Raw genomic sequence first — 19661 nt, forward strand, 5'->3', positions numbered from 1 at the left:
GAGTGGTAAATCTGTGGAATCTGTTGTCATAGGTGATTGTGGAAGCCAGGTCATTGGGTGCATTTAAGGCAGAGATTGATAAATTTGATTAGCCAGAGCATCAAAGGTTATAGGGAGAAAGCCAGGCAATGGGACTGAGTGTGAAAATGGATCACCTCATTATTAAATGGTGGGAAAGACTCGATGGGCTGAATGGCTTATTTCTGCTCCTATGTTCTATGGTCTATACCAGTGGTCTCAACCTTTTTCTTTCCACTCACATACCACTTTAAGTAATGCCTATGCCATTGGTGCTCTGTAATTAGTAAGGGATTGCTTAAGGTGGCATGTGAGTGGGAAGGAAAGGTTGAGAATCACTGCTCTAGACCCAAGAGAAAAAAAGCTGAGGGATGGGGAAGAGAAGCAGAGGAGTGGCCAAACAGACAAAGGAGAGGTCAATGTTAATTCCATCCGGTTGGAGAGTGTCCCGATAGAATATTAGGGCTGCTCCTCCAATTTATGGGTGGCCTTGGTTTGGCTGTGCAGGACATTGGCACTACTTGGAGATCCCCACCTTTGCTGCTGACAAAGAGAAGATGCACGACAAAGCGATCTTTGTCCAGTCTGCGTCCAGTCTCTCTGATGTAGGATGCAGTAGATGACACCCCATATTCACAAGTGTTGCTTCACTTGGAAAGGCTTTTTGGGGCCCTGAATAGTGGTAAGGAAGAAGATGTGGGCACAATTTAGCACTTTCTGTGGTCACAGAGATTGGTACCAAGGGGGTAATTAGTGGGATGTGGAGGTTGGTGTGATGGTAGGTGAGGACAGGGGGAATCCTGTCCTTGTTGCATCTAGGGATAGAGGGGGCCAGTGTGGGAAATGGAAGAGATATGGATATGGGCTGAATTGATTGTGGTGCAGTGGAAGCAACATTTTTTGAAGAACAAGGACATCTTGGTTGATGTGGAAGACCTCATCCTGGGAGCAGATGCAACGGAGAGTGGGGAATTGTTAGAAAGGAATAGAATCCTTTCAGGGGACAGGGTGTGAAGAGGTGTAGCTGAATTGTGGGAATTGGTGGATTTGTACAAAATATCTGCATAGAGTTTGTGTCCTGAGATGGGAGACAGAGAGATAAAGAAAGGGAAGAGTGTTGCTAGAGATGGAACAAGTGAATTTGAGGTCAGGGTGAAAGTTAGCAGTAAAGTAGGTAAAGCTGACAAGCTCATCGTGGGTGCATTAGGCAGCACCAATGTAGTCATTTAGGTAGTGGAATCAAAGTTGAGTAGCCTTGGGTGTTTGTAGGCTTGTAAGGGATTGCTCCACATAACCAACAAAAAGGCAGGGACAGCTTGGACCCATGCAAGTACTCATTGCTACCCCTTTGACTGGGAGAAAGTGGGATGAGTCAATGATACGTTATTGTTTGAACAATTTCTGCCAGGTGGAGGGTGACTGGTGGGTGTTTTTGAAAAAGAAACAAAGGGCTTCAGACCTTTGGTGTGGGGGATGGAGGAATATAGATTGGACACAGTGAATATGAGGCAGTCGTGTTCATGGAATTGGAAGTTGTTGATACCCTAGTATAAAAAAAATGGCAGTGTTCTCGCTGGTTCAGACCTGCCATCCAGTCCAACTACCGGCAGCTCCGTACAGGCTTTAAGCGACCTGTTAAAGGAGCTGACAGTAGTTTACTTTTAAATTCTGCATCTGTGGGATTTGGGCCCAAGATGCCAGGGCCTATGTTTAGCAAAAGCCTCCAGGAAAGCAGAGGACTGGCACAGGGCCCCAGAAAATAGGGAGAATACACCTGCTTGAGGAGATGGAGAGATGAACCACAGGATGATCCATGGCAGCGGATCAATGAAGGGCTTTGCGGCTGAAGAACACACAGGGGGAGGGTGAGCTGTTGGCAACAAGGCAAGGAACCCATGCAGGATGCAGACAGCTGGAGACTGGCTCAAGTCTGGTTGAAGGGGTACCAGATATTGGAACCAGAATGAGAGGGTGCCGAGGATGCTGAAGGCTTCCTGATCAGGTCCGAAGTTCAGATCTGGAGCTCAGGTTGCTGATAATGTGTGGCTGTGGAGACTGCGGGAGGCTGTGGAAGTGATGGAGGTGAATCCACGGACACTCAGTGACTCTAGAGAACTGTAAGAGGCGCCTGGCAATTTCTGCTGATTTCTTTCATTTCATCTTCACAGTAGACAAAATCAAATTTCGTGGAAATATTACACCTTTTTTATTACAAGACAATGAAGGAATCTTTAATCTATTTTCTAGCATAGGTTTTTCCCAAATGTCGCCAATAATGTGCAAAGTAGAAAATTATTTTTGTTAAGTTTTCAATCTCAATAGTTTGATAGTCTTCTTTGATCAAAGAAAAACCAATTACTGTTTCTTCTGAAACTATGCAACTTAAATGGTGAATGCTAAAATTGCACTCTGTGACCTCTGTGATCTGTGACCAAACACGAGTTTGGGACTTCTTTGTCAAAGGAGATCATGGCCACTCTCAGCTTCTTCATCTCAGGATCATTCTAATCTGTTGACAATGATCTCTGCCAGATATTACAGCTTGCAGTTCTCTGAGGTGATAAGGTCATTTTAACACCATATTCAAGAAGATAAGATCATCTTTTTTTCCTTGCTTAACAGGAGCCTGATTTCCAGACTTCCCCAAAGTGCATATCTCTTTGGCTTGGCTTCGCGGACGAAGATTTATGGAGGGGGTAAAAAAGTCCACGTCAGCTGCAGGCTCGTTTGTGGCTGACCAGTCCGATGCGGGACAGGCAGACACGATTGCAGCGGTTGCAAGGGAAAATTGGTTGGTTGGGGTTGGGTGTTGGGTTTTTCCTCCTTTGCCTTTTGTCAGTGAGGTGGGCTCTGCGGTCTTCTTCAAAGGAGGCTGCTGCCCGCCAAACTGTGAGGCGCCAAGATGCACGGTTTGAGGCGTTATCAGCCCACTGGCGGTGGTCAATGTGGCAGGCACCAAGAGATTTCTTTAGGCAGTCCTTGTACCTTTTCTTTGGTGCACCTCTGTCACGGTGGCCAGTGGAGAGCTCGCCATATAATACGATCTTGGGAAGGCGATGGTCCTCCATTCTGGAGACGTGACCCATCCAGCGCAGCTGGATCTTCAGCAGCGTGGACTTGATGCTGTCGACCTCTGCCATCTCGAGTACCTCGACGTTAGGGGTGTGAGCGCTCCAATGGATGTTGAGGATGGAGCGGAGACAACGCTGGTGGAAGCGTTCTAGGAGCCGTAGGTGGTGCCGGTAGAGGACCCATGATTCGGAGCCGAACAGGAGTGTGGGTATGACAACGGCTCTGTATACGCTTATCTTTGTGAGGTTTTTCAGTTGGTTGTTTTTCCAGACTCTTTTGTGTAGTCTTCCAAAGGCGCTATTTGCCTTGGCGAGTCTGTTGTCTATCTCATTGTCGATCCTTGCATCTGATGAAATGGTGCAGCCGAGATAGGTAAACTGGTTGACCGTTTTGAGTTTTGTGTGCCCGATGGAGATGTGGGGGGGCTGGTAGTCATGGTGGGGAGCTGATGATATTCTAAAAGGACACAAGGCTGAACTTGTGTCATAACAGAGACCTTCCTTGCTGTAGCCCTGGAGGGTTTGCTTGGCGCCCCCCCCCCACTTTGCCAAAAAAATGCTTCCTGCAGGCATAGTTTATGACCAGCTCAGTCTGTTCTTGTGGGAGTTCCTCCCATGGTCTATGGAACTATATATTTTTAAAAATAACTGCAAAAGGTCACACCTGGTGACTAAATGTCAGCTTCATGGTGGGATGTTACTGCACAGAAAAATTCAATAATGCTATTGTGTGAATCTCCCAGCTGAAGTTTTCACTCCTTATGCCGCTTTTGGCAATAGTGATAGTATTTTTGTTTACTCACATTTTAATGTGGGTTCTGCTCACAAAGCCAGCATTTATTGTCCATCCCAAACTGCCCTTAACATTGGCGGAGAGTCACATGTCCAAACAACAGGAGCCTTGCCAGTGAAGATACTTCTACGATGCGGCTGGGAAGGGAGTTCCAGGATTTAGACTTCAGCATCGATGGAATGGTGATACGTCTCCAACTCAGGATGATGTTCCACTTGAAGGATGGCTTTGTTTTGTGCTTGTGGCCCATATCTTTCTTGCTGATAGAGGTCACAAGTTTCAAAGGTGATGCAGAACACTGTCTTAATGCCATTAAAAGGTAGTTACACAATTTCTACCTCAAACTCAAAAGAACCAGAGCCATTTAATTCTTACAACAAGAAAGGGACAGATTTTCTTGGCCATGGTATCTGCATGGACTGATTAACATCTCAGAAATGAATGGCCATTGGCCACTGCTCTAGTCAGTCAAAACGTTTGTTCTAAATCTTTACCCACCTGATTCAGAATTGTCCTTCAGGGGAAAGAAATCTATCACCTCTACTGGCTCTGTTTCCAGATCTATACCAATTAATTACCTTCTAAAAATGTATAGAAAATTATTGAATTCAATGAGAAAATGAAGTGGGCCAGCCAAAAATACCCTAATTCCAGGAACAAATAAGATTAAAAACTTTGAAAAAGAATACCTTTTCCTGAAATTACTTCTTTATCCACTCGCCAACGAAAACCAATCTGTCAGATGAGAAGATAACACTGGTGAAATATCAACATAATTAATATAGGGAATATCCATTAAAGATGACATATATATTCAATCACCATACCTTATTGTGTTTATATTGGCTCAAATCAGCAATACAATATTCCTTGAATAATTTATCATAGTACTTCTTTGCCAAGGCTTTCTCCCTGAGATATTAAGAAATCTTGTTTAGTAAAAGGAAATCATCAATATTTCCATATTTCCTTTCTCATGGTTCCCAGGTCCAGAACAAGCAAATGTCAACCCAGCTTCATATGAGACATTTTCGAGCAGTGCCAGCAAGTTCTACCACTTCCCAGAGCTTCCCTTCCTAATGGCTCATGTAAACATAGATCCACCATGTTTCTTTATTTTTAATTATTTGCCAGTCACTGAAGTGAGACTCTCAAAGCAGACTTAACAAATCCTAAAAAAAAAGGTTTAAAGATCAAGAATCTCAACACAATGGTTTGGATTGTGTGTACAATTGCGAGAAGTTGTGGTTAAAGCTACTTTAATTTGCATTCAGCTGCTGAAACCTAAGTAAATCCGAGTAAATTCCAAGAAAACTCTGCAAGATGCAAATTTCTGGATATTACTGGTGAATGCTGAATCTGGTTCTTACTGGTGAGTTTATCAGTCTGCTTCATTGCTGAACTTCCCATGGAATCCAGAGGTAGAGTTCAGTCTTTTTGGGAATACCCAGCATGACACTGGGGAAAATGCCCACTCTGATCAGGCGTCAAGACACCAGGTGCTCAGTGGCGATTGCTGGCAAAGGGGAAACTGAGTTACATTTTATAATTATTGCTTTACTTACTTTTAAAATAAACATCTCATTGTAAAAAATCTTTTTGCCATATTTTTAATCTTTTAACAATATTGTTTGCTTTAATTTTAATAATTTTAAATATCTGAATTTCAAACACTTTTAAGAACTTTCATAGCTGGAAATACTCCATCCTTAGCTTTGGCAACCATCAGAGATGTTTTAGAGTCAGGGCTCTCTTTGTGTACTACTCAAGGTCCATGATTCTGATGCAGAGTACCAGCAGGATATACCCTCTGTATCTATCTGAGGCATAAATAAACTATGATTCAACAAGATGGGTGAGTGGGGCAATATAGGATATGTAACACTAATGCATAAGACCCTTTTCTTGTCTCCGCTGACTATGATGCCAAATTAAACTTAACTCATCTGCCTGCACATGATCCAGATCTCTCCATTTCCTGTATATTCATGAGTATGACTAAATGTTTCTTAAACAGCACTATCGTATCTGCCCCACCTTCCCACCCCATCTCTTCCCCTCCTGCATCCTCCCCCCCATCCCCCCACCACCACAGCACTGCATTCCAGACACATCTTGTCTTGTGCATCTTGTTTAAACTTACCACATTCGTCTTAAATCTATACCTTCTATATATAACATTTCCACCCAGGGAAAAAGTCTCTATCTAAGCTACTCATAATTTCATAAGCTTCGCTCAGGTCTCCCCTCAGCCTCCAGGGTTCCAGAGAAAAGGATGCAAGTTTGTTTAACTTCTCCTTATAGCTTGTACTCTCTAATCCAGGCAAAATCCTGATGAATTCTTCAACTCTCTTTTCAAATTCTCTACATCCTTCCTGTATTGTGGCAATGAGTATAGCAAACAAGTAATAAAAGTGACCTAACACAGCCAGATAGATTAATCTTAGATAACTGTTTAAAATACCAGGGAGAGAAACTTGATTCCTTTCACTTGTCAAATTTGCATTAGTTTTCAGAGTTTGTTGAACAGTTCCAATTATGGCCAGCAGATTTGGGCCACTATACAGAAGTTATATCAAATCTTGCCAATTGATTAAAAAATGCCAGCATTATAATTTCTATCTCCAGAGAACTTTAGAGTAAATACTTCAACTTAATAGTTAGTAAATCCACTGCAGAAGTCAACAAAAACTAAAGATATACAAGTAATTATAAAATTAGAATAAATTATAAAAAAACTATTTAAAACTTTGATGAAACATTTTAACAGAATTAGCTGATATACAATTCAAGAAAACATATTGGTTTCCATTTAAATGTTATTATCGTAAGTTTATATGAAGTTCTACACAAGCTTTGGCTCAAAGAAGCAATAAATCTATCTGTAAATGCTGAAGATATATGTCTCAGAATTTATTTCATTTCAGTAGCGCTAAACTCATTATATAGTACACTGTGCTTAAATATAAGTGAAATTTGGAATAAGAATGCATTGAGCAACTGCCTTAAACTTTTATAGAAGTCAAAAACTGCCTGTAATTACCAGTTCATATCTGCTTCATCATCTTCTGTCCATAAGAATCTATGGTTCTCTTTTATCACATCCAGGTCTGTTTTATCATTCACCCTGCCAGCAAAAATGTTAAATGGATTCAGAATTCTTAGGGTCTTAAAATGCAAACATAGAGAACACTGCAGAAGTGTCCAGTGCAATAAATTAGGGCTATTCAGTTGGATCAACATAGAAACAGATTAATTTGTTAACACAAATCAAGAATTCTGACAAGCCTTTGGATAGCATTGCACAAAAATTTTACACTATTTACCTTAATGGTAATATGAATGATCTTCAAATATTGACATTTACATTTCCACAGGTAATTTCAAGGGGACTGAGAAGGATAAGATATTTGTTATATAACAGGTAGATCTCACCTGCAGTACAGCATTCAGTTTTTAACAACATACCTCAGGATGGCTTTGGAGCTACATGAATTCACAATTAAAATCTGGATTGGAAGGGTTTAATTATGATACTGCACTGTATGTGTTTTTTTAAATACAGATTAAAGACCGTCTAAGAATCTTGAACAAACAATAAGAAACTGGAGAGTCTCCTCAAGTCAGGCAGCATCCATGGAGAGAACTGTCGAATAACTCCTAATATTTCCTATTATGGGGGACTCCAGCAAAAAAAAGTCATAATTATAGCTCAAACTGAGAATAAGGATTTCCTTTCAGCATGACAATTAGGTTAATTGGAAAAATGCAGGGATGGGACAGTCAAGCCATGATTTAATGGTGGATCTGACTGAGAAGCTGAATGACTTATTCCTATGTTTAACAGTTTAAACCTGCACTTTTCTCTATTTCTTTATGGATTAGTTATTATGTATGTGCATTATATACAGTACTTTCAATTAAGCATCATTTTAAACTTTACTAAGTCAAATATTTTGTCAGTTACTCTTCATATCGTTTGTAAATTTGAAATCTGAATTAGCAGAACATACATTGCAAATTGAGCATTACCAGTAATAATCAATTATTAAACTATTTTTGAACACTTACGTTGATCTCTTTAAGTCTTCTTTGGAGCCACCATAATAAAGCAAATAATCATTGATGTACTTCTTGTGCCGTGCATACTTTAAGAAGTTAACAAAAATTGCCAATTTTCTGCAGATGGCAGCACCACCACAAATATTATTTCTACAACAAAGTAAATGAATCAGAAATAATAGCTCCTGTCAACACTGACTGAGGCAGTCACTTCTTTAGGAGGTATACCTCAATATTAAACAAAATCACTGCATAATATGTCCAGTAAAATATTTTTCAAATTCTGATGATCTGTCATAAGAGGTACCAACAAAATGCAGCATATCCACAATTATTTTCTCTAAGGTACACAAAAGCTTCTCAGAAAACAATTTTTTAAGTATCTAATACCAAATTGAGAACAGCTCTTTGCAGAAATATATTGACAGGAGGTACAATCTTTGTACCTCAGACCCTCAAGTCTGCTTACAGCTTGAAAATTTAAAAATGCAGATTCTATAATCTAAAATATAAACAGAAAATGCTAATGAATGCCCCCAAATTTGACCCAAAAAATTGGTCCAAAAATCTCGACTGTTACACGAGTATATAAGGTAAATTAAAAATATACCTTTCTGTCCTGAAAACCAGGAATTCCTAATGAACTAAAAAAGCAGGTCGGAGGAGTCACGCGATGGAGTAGTGGCCGGACGGTGAACTCCAGCCCTCTCCAGAAAAGTCGGGAAAAACAAGAGAAAACACAAAGGCACAGAAATAAAAGTTACAGAAAAGTGAGTATAAAGGTGGAAAGAAGGTGGCGACAAAAAAAGAAAAGTCGAAAGCAACGGTAAGAAGAGAGGAAGAGAAGACAAAGGAGGAAAAAGGTGAAGGCCTTACCTGTCCGAAGAGGCCCGCTGCGGAGAGAGAAACCCGCTCCCTCAGGTCGGTAAATAATGGACTACAAAAATGGCTCGCAGAGCCGAGCAAAAGTGCGCAACCGCGCATGCGCGAAACTTCGCGCATGCGCGATGCGAATGAAAAAAAACACACCGACGGGAGGGGGGACCAGCTGGGGAGTCGATCTCCACAGCCGGCAACGACAGCTGCAGAACACCTGCAGCAAGAAGAGACCACAGAAGACAATAGAAACAAGATAGAAGAGGAGGAAAGGGCAACAAAGAAACAACAGATGGTCAACCCAGAGGAAGAAGAAGAGGAAGAGTATGGTGAAATAGAAGAAGAAAAGATAGGCAAGGTAAAGGATATACTTGCTCTTATTAAAGGATACATGGAGTCATTTAAAGAATGGCAAACACAGGAATTTAAGGATTTAAGAAAAAGAATAAACAACACAGAGGAGAAAATAATTAAAATGGAGATGACCTTAACAGAAATGGGAAAAAAAATGGACAAGATGGAAGAGCGGGCAGTAGCAGCAGAAATGGAGGTAGAAGACTTAAAAAAGAAATTGGAGAAATCTAATAAAAAAACTAAAGAGACACAAGAACTACTAGCTCAAAAAATAGATACAATGGAAAACCATAACAGAAGAAATAACATAAAGATAGTGGGCCTTAAGGAAGATGAAGAAGGCAAGAATATGAGGGAGTTTATAAAAGAGTGGATCCCTAAGACCCTAGGATGTCCAGAACTACAGCATGAAATGGAAATAGAGTATTGGCCTCTAAACCACAACCACAACAAAAACCAAGATCTATTGTAGTAAAATTCCTAAGATATACTACAAGAGAAAAGGTACTGGAGAAGACAATGGAAAAAGTAAGAGAGGGCAACAAACCACTGGAGTATAAAGGGCAAAAAATCTTCATTTATCCAGATATAAGTTTTGAACTCCTAAAGAAGAGAAAAGAGTTCAATACAGCAAAGGCGATTTTATGGAAGAAAGGGTATAAATTTATACTAAAGCATCCAGCGGTATTGAAAATATTTATTCCAGGACAACAAAACAGACTATTCTCGGATCCAGAAGAAGCACGAAAATTTGCAGAACAATTACAAAAATAGACTGAGGGAGGAAGACGGGTAATGAGAGTTAAAATGATCACGACTGATATGTATGTGGGTAAAGACAAAAATAGACTGAGGGATGAAGACGGGTAATGAGAGTAAAAATGATCACGATTGATATGTATGCAGGTAAAGAGGTATAAGAGTGAATAGAGACAATGAGCATACATGAATGTATCTGTACTTAGAGGAAAATATAGATAGTATAGACAAGAATTAATAAGGGAAGGTAATGGAATAGAGAGAATAAGGAGGGAATTAAAAGAGGGACCTTTGTGACATATGAAAAGTGAAATCTTTTCTGGGGGAGGCGGGGTGGGGGGAAATAGCGGTCACTGCAAAATCAGTTGACGATTGCGAGTGGATTCGCAAATCCAAATGGAGAGGGGAGATGTGGTTGTCCGACAAGGGATAAAGGACAACTCAGGAGGTGAAGGGGAGATTGGGGATAAATAAGATAGAAATAGGAGAATAAGGAAAATGTTAGATGTTGTAGGAATGTTGTCTTATAAAGAGTTGAAAATAAGAAAACAGAAATGGAAAAGGAGGAAAGGTAATGATGGAAAAACGGAAAGAGAAGATAAACAAAATATAAAAGGGCTACGCTGAACTATATGTCTTTAAATATTAATGGAATACATAACCAAATTAAAAGGAAGAAACTACCAAATTTAAATGAATAAATGTATTCCATTAGAAAAAATAACATATTGGTTAAGAAATAATATTGAAATATTCGAACAAGTATAGGAGCCTTACATTAAATACAATAGCGAAAACCTACCGGGGACAAACATTACCTAAGTTGATGGAAGGAGAAGGAAAGAAAAGAATGGACTCAGTAGAATTTCTGGTGTAATTTTGTTGAATGACAACATTGTCTGACTGGCTTAATGCAACCTAGATTGTATACCTAAAATGGATGAGAGGGGGGGGTGGGGGGGTGGTTTGGGAGGAAAGGGTGGGGGGGGAGAAAAAGTCACTGTATATGTGTGAAAAGAAATAGTGTATATCATGGCTAATGTGATTTATGGTGTGAAAAAAAAAAAAAAAACTAAAAAAGCAGGTCTCTTCCCAAAGCTGTGACCTGATCTAGGAACATAGGAAGTAGGAACAGGAGTAGGCCAAAAATGGCCCATCGAGCCTGCTCCGCCGTTCAATACGATCATGGCTGATCTAATTTATGACCTAACTCCACCTACCTGCCTTCTCCCCATATCCCCTAATTCCTCCGTTGAGTATTTCAAGCATTTTCTGTTTATATTTTGCTATTTGGTTATTATATCCTATATTTGGCACAAGGACAGCTTCTTCCCCTCTGCCATCAGATTCCTGAATAATCAATGAACCAAAAACACTGCCTTACTTTTTGTGAATCATTATTTATTTTATTTTTTATAGTTTTGTTGTAAGATGGTTTATAATATGAATGTTTGCACTGGGATGCTGCAGCAAAACAGCGAATTTCATGACTTGTTTGTGATAATAAAAGTCTGATTCTGAGATTGTTGAAATGTTAATATTTTACACTCAGAGGCAAATAATCATAAACAAAAATTGTGCTGTTCCTATTTTAACAAAATTTGCATGTTGCAGCTGAATATCTGGAACTTTTGTCTCCAATCAGTTCAAAGTCAGAGGGACAACAGTTTTCCATCAACTGTTCCAACTGTTTCATAATAACAGATGTAAGCAGTGAGGAAGATATCATCTACATCTGTATTTTTTAAAAAAACCATCTGGATCACAATATTTCATTTCAATTATTTAAACTGGGCTCTCTTATCCTGTTTCCTATAACCAAAGCCAGTACTTTGACAATAAACAAAAGATGTATGCAAGGCATTTATCCATGTAACAATCTAAACCTTCAATCAGCAATGAGAACATTGACATTACAGAGTTTTAACAGCAGAACACATCAGCTTAAAAGCATTCAATTAATTGTTTGGAATAACAATAATATTTAAACCAATAACATTCTGATCTTATGGCTCAGTGCCATATTTTTCCACTGGAGAGCTGATAAGGTTTCTCATCTTTTAAATTATTATCACACATATTTGTATGGTTATTCCCTTAGAACAAGTTTTTCTTTGAGCTACTCTCAGCCCTATACACACTAGTAAACTAATTCTCATCATAGTTACAACAGACTAGATCATGGTGGATCTAACTTTCTATCTGCAGTGCCTGACCTTTGGCTCTCTCCTCTTCATATGGGGAGTGCTAACCACACCAGACAAGAAAGTGAGGAGGATTCATGAGTATTGCTGAGGGTACTGTTCACAGTCCACCCCAGAATGCCCTGACAGTAGATTAAAATTTGGGTTGGAGCTTTTGTCTATTCATATTCAGGGATATTGAAAAACTGTTGAAATTGATGCATTTTTTAATACATTAAAATAATTCTGGAAGTTTAATTAAAACAGTAAATCAATGGAAAATAATTGAATATTATAATAAAATTGGAATACTGTATATACTTGTGTAATAGTCGACCTCCCCTTTTTGGCCCAAAAATTGTGTTTTCTGTACAGTCCATGTAAAAGTTGACCCCCCCCCCCCCAACCCATCCGAGGTCCTGACACGACTGCATATCCTCGCCCACCGGAGCTTCCGATACCCTGAACGCAGAATCTTGCCCTGGCCACCCGCTCCACCAGAGGTCCCGATGCCAATAGCCACAGATGCTATGCTAGGCCACAGTAAGGCCATACCTGTACTTACTGTGGTCAAAAGTATGGCCCATGTAAAAGTCAACCCCCCCCCCCAAATTTGACCCAAAAGTTTGGTCCAAAAAACTCGACTGTAACATGAGTATATAATATAAATTAAAAACATACTTTTCTGACCTGCAAACCAAGAATTCCTAATGAACTAAATAAGGTGTCTCAGATCAAAAAGGTATCTAGCCATAGAATGCCTGGGAAGCCTTGTAAGACAGAGCTTCACTGATGGACTCCACGTGGAGTTCAGCGATAGAACAATCAGCTATCCCTGAACTTTCCTTGTATGTTGTTTAGTTTAAATATGCCAATGTTGAAACCAAAGATACTACCTTATTTTTTTCCTTAAGATTACAAAATTAACGATTTCCTCATCTCAGATGCTTCTCTTGACTGATATCTTTTTAGGTTTGGAAAACGTAAGCACGGCTTTATCAAATTCTCTTAATTCCTTTTGCTTTTCAGCATTGCTAGCATCTTACAATAAGGCCTTTGCCTTTCACATTGGTTTCTTAAAACAAAATTCCAAAATGCAAATGAATAATTATGTAACTGGCTTTGGCCCAGGCTTATAATTTTTCTAGATTTTGGAACATCTATAGTTTAATTACAATTGTATTTTTGAGATGAGTTTAAAGTAAATACCCATGTTTATAATAATATTTGCAAGATAAATTAATTTTGTTAGTTTTATTTTATGAGGAAATTCCTTCTTAAGCTGTTTCTTGTTACACTACCATGAACTCTGATAGGTGTACTCTGATTTCAAGGATACAGCATCCATAGCAATAAGATGGAAACGCCAGTTTCTTGCTTCTTCCCTAAAAAAAAAAATCATGAATTACAGAAATCAAGTTTGTATATAGTTTATATAAAAAAATGAAAATTTATGTAGTGCTTTTCATTCTCAAGAAATCCAACATACTTGCTTCATAATCAACAAACTAATCGAGAAGTGTAAACAGCTTTGTAAACAAATATGGCAGCCAAATTGTGTACTACAAACACTCTGGATGTACTTTCATATTAAATAGGTAATACTTATTGTCCACAACACAGGAGCTCCCTGCCCTATCATAACGAGTCAAAGGATTATACACATCTAGTTGCTTATCCGAAACTTAAAACTGTCAGTTTTTTGTCTATAGATATTGTAACCTAAGATACAGAATTTCGAGCAATTCATAGAATTAAATAGTCCATTGCAAGATTTGCACAATCTACTGTAAGATTTGCAAATGGATTGGTGCTTCTTAAATGTTCTTTTACTTATTTTGTTGAAGGTGATTACCAGTTTTTTTTCAAAGCAAATAATTTGTTGAAGTGAGGTATAAATTTTGTCATAACTCACTAAAAATGAGTTTACCTGTCCCATTCATGAGCTGCAAGTTGTTTGTGGGGTAATTGGGTGTATTTTTCCTTTTGGAATGGCTTTTTAAGTACTGTAGTATCATTTCTCTTCCTGGAATTGAAATTGCATTAATGTTAAACAACTTAATTTATCACAATTATTAGCAAAACATGCAGACAGCATTAAAATAAACAAATTGCAATCTAAATTCTCAACACTAACAATTGCTACAAATCTCGAATATTATGTGAGCTCTGTACCTTAAGAGGAAACCACCATAAGCACTACACATTTGAACCCATGAATTAAAAATTGGATTCCTTAAAAACACTCTTTCAACTTGATGATTAAGGGAAAACAAGTTCTTATCTAGATTGTACAGTTCATTGAATAAGCAAGGCAAAGAGAGGTATGGATTTAATGCAGGCAAGTGGGATTAACATGATGATTGCACAGTGGGCCGAAGGGTCTGTGGATATGCTCTACATAAAATGTAGTGCCAAATTTTGTCTGGTAATTTTCCTTGAATCATATTTGGACATGTATGTACATAAATGATGCAAAATAAATATTATCCGATAAACATTACCAAATATTGGATGTAACTAGTCTCAAAGATGAATATATTCCAATGACATATATAGTCTGATATTTAAAAAGCCTTGGTAAAAGTTTTGCAGTCATTCTTAGAAACACATGGGTATTTGACTAATTTTAAAACAAAACAAACAAATATGAATACCTGTACTTTCAAAATTACAGGTAACACCTTGAGCCATTCTATTAAAACTCTATTTTCTGATGTCCTTTCCAGTTCTGCACAATAATAAAAGGGTGACATGGTTAGCACAACACTAATACAGTGTCAGTGATCGGGACTGGGGTTTAAATCCAATGCTGTCTGTACGGAATTTATACATTCTCCCTGTATCTGTGCAAGTTTCCTCCAGGTGCTCCAGTTTCCTCCCATCATTCGAAACGTTCCAGTAGTTATAGATTAATTGGGTATAATTTGGCAGCATGGGCTCATAGCCGAAATGGCCTGTTACCATGCTGTAAGCCTAAATTTATCTGCCTCTTTTCCCAATCCCAGAAGAGGTTATGAACTATTGCTTGGATAACCTAAATGTCTCTTGTGCACATCATAATTCAGTCATGCTCGTAATCATTTCTGCCACAGTAATGGCTTCTGTGCAAAAAGTCAGACTAAATATTGAGGAAGTAAATTTAAAATTAAAAATTGTGCTCTATATTTGAAATAATAGGTTCAAATAAAGTAAAGGATTGCTCATAATTCTTTGACATTAAAATAAGCAACAAAATAAACACAGAAAATATATTCCTTTTCAGTCATGCTTTTGCACAAAGGTCAATGGCATCTTACCGTTGAATTTTACAGTTAGATGTCTCTGGTTCCTTTTCATCTTCACTGAATTCTGAATCATAACCCCCAAGGCCATGTTCCTGTGGACCAAAGGAAACAATAGCTATGGAAAAGACATCTAACTTCAGGGCTTGATTTTTTTAAAATTCATCATATGGTTATGTTTTAGAACTTTTTCTTCCTATGAATTTCCCAATTTACAATCTTTCTTTGACTTGGCTTCGCGGACGAAGATTTATGGAGGGGGTAAAAAAGTCCACGTCAGCTGCAGGCTCGTTTGTGGCTGACCAGTCCGATGCGGGACAGGCAGACACGATTGCAGCGGTTGCAGGGGAAAATTGGTTGGTTGGGGTTGGGTGTTGGGTTTTTCCTCCTTTGCCTTTTGTCAGTGAGGTGGGCTCTGCGGTCTTCTTCAAAGGAGGTTGCTGCCCCCCGAACTGTGAGGCGCCAAGATGCACGGTTTGAGGCGTTATCAGCCCACTGGCGGTTTGCTGAAATGTCTTGGATCCCATGGACTCTTATCGTTTTAACCATTTTTACATGTAGGACCACGACATAGGCTTTAATAAAATCCATGTAGCCTACATCAAGGGCATTATGATATAGAGGAGTCTGTACCCAATGCAAGATATGACCCCTAGAGATTCACAGGTGAAGTACTGCCTGACTTGGAAGGTATGGGGCCCTGAATGGCGATGAGACTGGAGGTGTAGGCTCTAGTTGCAGGGATAAGCGCTGGCTGAGGGGGTGCAATTAGTATGGCGGGACAAGTGAACGAGGAAGTCACAGGGAGAATGAACCCTGTGAAACAGTACTGGCTATTCAGCTTATGAATATTCTCAATATTTGCCAACCACATCAATCTAACCCTTCTTTCCCTCACACTCCATAACATTCCATTTTTTATTATAACCATGTGCCTATTTAAGAGTATTTTAAATCTCCCTATTGTATTAGCCTTAAGCACCACCCCCTGCAATGTATTCTAAACACCCATCATTCTCTGCATTAAAAAAACCTGCCCCCCTAAATGTCTTCCCTAAACTTTCTTCCACTCACCTTAAACAGATATCCTTTGGTACTGGCTATGGCTGCCCTGGGGCTGTCCACCCTATCTATGCCTCTCATAATCTTATAAATGTCTATTAAGTTTATCAGATTTTAAGAAATGTTATTGGGAAGCCCAGTCGAGGTATATCACCTCACTATTTGAGGGGGGAGGTGTACCATCCTGGACACATAAAAAAGACAGGCCTATGTTAAAACACTAATTTCTATATGGAATAAAATTAATCAGTTAGTAGAGTCTAAAGTGGGGTTGTCCTCAAAAATACCTCTGACTCCGAAGAGATTAGTCACATTGATAATAGACAACAAGATCCTGGACACCAGGTGCCAAAATGGGGTCAGGTGTATCGAGGACTGTGATGAGTGTGGACAATTAAATATGACTTGTCAAATAAAACATTCCTCTACTATCTTCAGATAAGATCTTTTTTGAGGTCAAATCAGGTCCATCCATGACCTTACTGATGTGTGGACATAGAAACCCTGATTCTAAAGGGGAACACAGGGAAGTATTTCTTACTCCAAGCAGAAGGCCCTAAACTGGGCCTACACAAATCAAGGCAAAGATGGGAGTCAGACTTAAGAACAATAATTGATGAGCAGTGCTGGTCAGACCTGTGTTGGAACAGCATGGCCGTGATTATTAATGCACGGTATAACTTTCTCAACCAGCTACATTTGACACCGCAAAAATTGAATAAGGCTAAACCAGAAATTTTAGTCGATTGCTTTAGATGTAGCATTGTAACAGGAACCTTTGTGCACACAACCTGGACATGTTCCAAGGTGAAACTCTTCTGGGTGGAATTTGGCCAAGTCCTAGAAAAAAAATCATAGGTAAAGAATTCCCACAGGGCCCAGAGCTGTTCCTATTGGCAGATATGATGGACATAAGACTCAAGATGAAACCGTCCAAATTCCAAATCCAATTTGTAATGATTGCATTGGTAGTGGCCAGGAAGTGCATAGTGGTTATCTGGAAAGCTGACTCTCACTTGGGCATTGTGCACTCGGAATGCAAAGCTGCGTTGCCCTGGAGAAAATTACCTATAATTTAAGGATAAAAAACATTTTTCTAAAAATTTGGCAACCATATTTAAATTTTATAAGAGCCTCGCTGGCCTGCCTTCCTCATCTATCCTTCTACTGAGGGAGGGGTGGGGATGGGAGTGTCCATTCCAGCCCAGTCAAGAAAAATATAAAAGTCTGGGCGCTGGCGGGCTGGACAAATCTCTGACATGTGCCCAACCTTTGTTGTAGGTATCTTGAATGTTGTGTGTAATTGTGGTCTGTTGAGTGTGGGGGGAGGGGTGGAAAAGGCCAGACTCAACAGTGAATCTTGTATATAATGGATAACTGTAATTTGTAACTAATTACTGGAAATTGCTTGAGTTTGAGTTTGAAAATTTATAAATAAAACACTTTAAAAATTGAATGTGAGCATGCAACAAAAAAAGGGAGAACAGTATCAGAGATGGATCAAGTGAATACAATGAGTTCAGCAATTTTATCAACTTCACTGTCAACTTAAACCCTGCCCTCAAATCCATTTGGCCCAATAACAGTACCAAAGTCTTTGAAAGGAGCAAGTTTCAAAAGTTGTCAGGGTATCTTGAGAACAGCACCTATGTTGAATAATAGCCTGAAACTAGCTCAGTGTCTTGGAAATAGCTTGACCTCATGGAACAAATCTTGGGTGTGGCGGCTCAGTCTGTTTAGCCCTGGGCAACTGGAAAAAGTGAATTCAGGCAGGCAGGCTCAGAGTTCAAGGAGAGGGCTCAGATCTGCATATTCAGCACTTCATTTAAGGCTTTAAGTCGAACAAATTTGTTCAGTACAGCAAATAAATTATAGCAATAATGATATTTTTTCATATATAGTTCAGTTAATTCTAAAGCAAAATAATGAAGATACTAAATATCTGAAATAAAAACAAAAAGGGAAACCCTGATCTGAAGAAAAGTCAAATAACCCAAAACATCATCTGTTCTTCTTTACAAAATCAGTGTGACTTGCTGTGCACCTTTTGCTTTTAAACTGAGCAAGTACACTGTGCTGATAATTCAGTTATTAAAAATAAGATTCTCTAATTTTCCTTCAGTAACTTTTAATTAAGAATAAATATTTTTTTTCACTTTCAAGATGAAACAATACTGTTCCTTCTCTAAGGACCAACTGATAAATGCATTCCAAACTGATTCACAAGTTTATCTTCACCAGCATAGGACAAGACTAAAGTTGACTTGGAGAAGCTATATGCAGGTAAGTTTACATCAGCCAAGTGGGAGTCATATAAAAGTGAAATTATGAGATTCATGAATGATGTGTTCCACTAGAATAAAGGCAAGGACAACAAATACAAGAAACCCTGGATGTCAAGGGTTGAATAAAGATTTAAGAATATATATGGTAGGTATGCAGAATTGTAATCAATGGAGATCCTTTAGGACTATGGACAATATATTAGGACTCTGTACATAGGAGGGTAAAAAGAATGCACAAAATAGTACTGGTGGACAAGATTAAGGAAAAAACTAGAATAATAAGGAGAACTAGCCTATTAGAGACCAACAGGGCAACCTGTGTGAAGCCAGGTTCTTTGGCTTGGCTTCGCGGACGAAGATTTATGGAGGGGGTAAATGTCCACGTCAGCTGCAGGCTCGTTTGTGGCTGACAAGTCCGATGCGGGACAGGCAGACACGGTTGCAGCGGAAAATTGGTGGGTTGGGGTTGGGTGTTGGGTTTTTCCTCCTTTGCCTTTTGTCAGTGAGGTGGGCTCTGCGGTCTTCTTCAAAGGAGGTTGCTGCCCGCCAAACTGTGAGGCGCCAAGATGCACGGTTTGAGGCGATATCAGCCCACTGGCGGTGGTCAATGTGGCAGGCACCAAGAGATTTCTTTAGGCAGTCCTTGTACCTTTTCTTTGGTGCACCTCTGTCACGGTGGCCAGTGGAGAGCTCGCCATATAACACGATCTTGGTAAGGCGATGGTCCTCCATTCTGGGGACGTGACCCACCCAGCGCAGCTGGATCTTCAGCAGCGTGGACTCGATGCTGTCGACCTCTGCCATCTCGAGTACTTCAACGTTAGGGATGAAAGCGCTCCAATGAATGTTGAGGATGGAGCGGAGACAACGCTGGTGGAAGCGTTCTAGGAGCCGTAGGTGATGCCGGTAGAGGA

General features: G+C 39.4%; 2 protein-coding genes across 4 annotated transcripts in view; one reads left to right on the forward strand and one right to left on the reverse strand.

The window, feature by feature from the left end:
- Window positions 1-19661, reverse strand: part of fra10ac1 (FRA10A associated CGG repeat 1) — a 73666-nt gene that overhangs the window by 47522 nt on the left and 6483 nt on the right. For all 3 annotated transcript variants that reach the window (XM_069900559.1, XM_069900558.1, XM_069900560.1), the window contains exons 2-8: window positions 15416-15495; window positions 14047-14142; window positions 13456-13501; window positions 7954-8030; window positions 6926-7009; window positions 4710-4794; window positions 4572-4617 (exon numbers count right to left, since the gene is read on the reverse strand). In XM_069900559.1, the coding sequence (XP_069756660.1) occupies window positions 4572-4617; window positions 4710-4794; window positions 6926-7009; window positions 7954-8030; window positions 13456-13501; window positions 14047-14142; window positions 15416-15495 (514 nt within the window). The remainder of the gene's footprint in view (window positions 1-4571; window positions 4618-4709; window positions 4795-6925; window positions 7010-7953; window positions 8031-13455; window positions 13502-14046; window positions 14143-15415; window positions 15496-19661) is intronic.
- The window catches only part of lgi1b (leucine-rich, glioma inactivated 1b), a 71857-nt gene that overhangs the window by 9763 nt on the left and 42433 nt on the right, over window positions 1-19661 (forward strand). The window lies entirely within an intron of this gene.

Source organism: Narcine bancroftii, chromosome 10 (genome assembly GCF_036971445.1).
Source record: "Narcine bancroftii isolate sNarBan1 chromosome 10, sNarBan1.hap1, whole genome shotgun sequence".
Taxonomy (NCBI): domain Eukaryota; kingdom Metazoa; phylum Chordata; class Chondrichthyes; order Torpediniformes; family Narcinidae; genus Narcine; species Narcine bancroftii.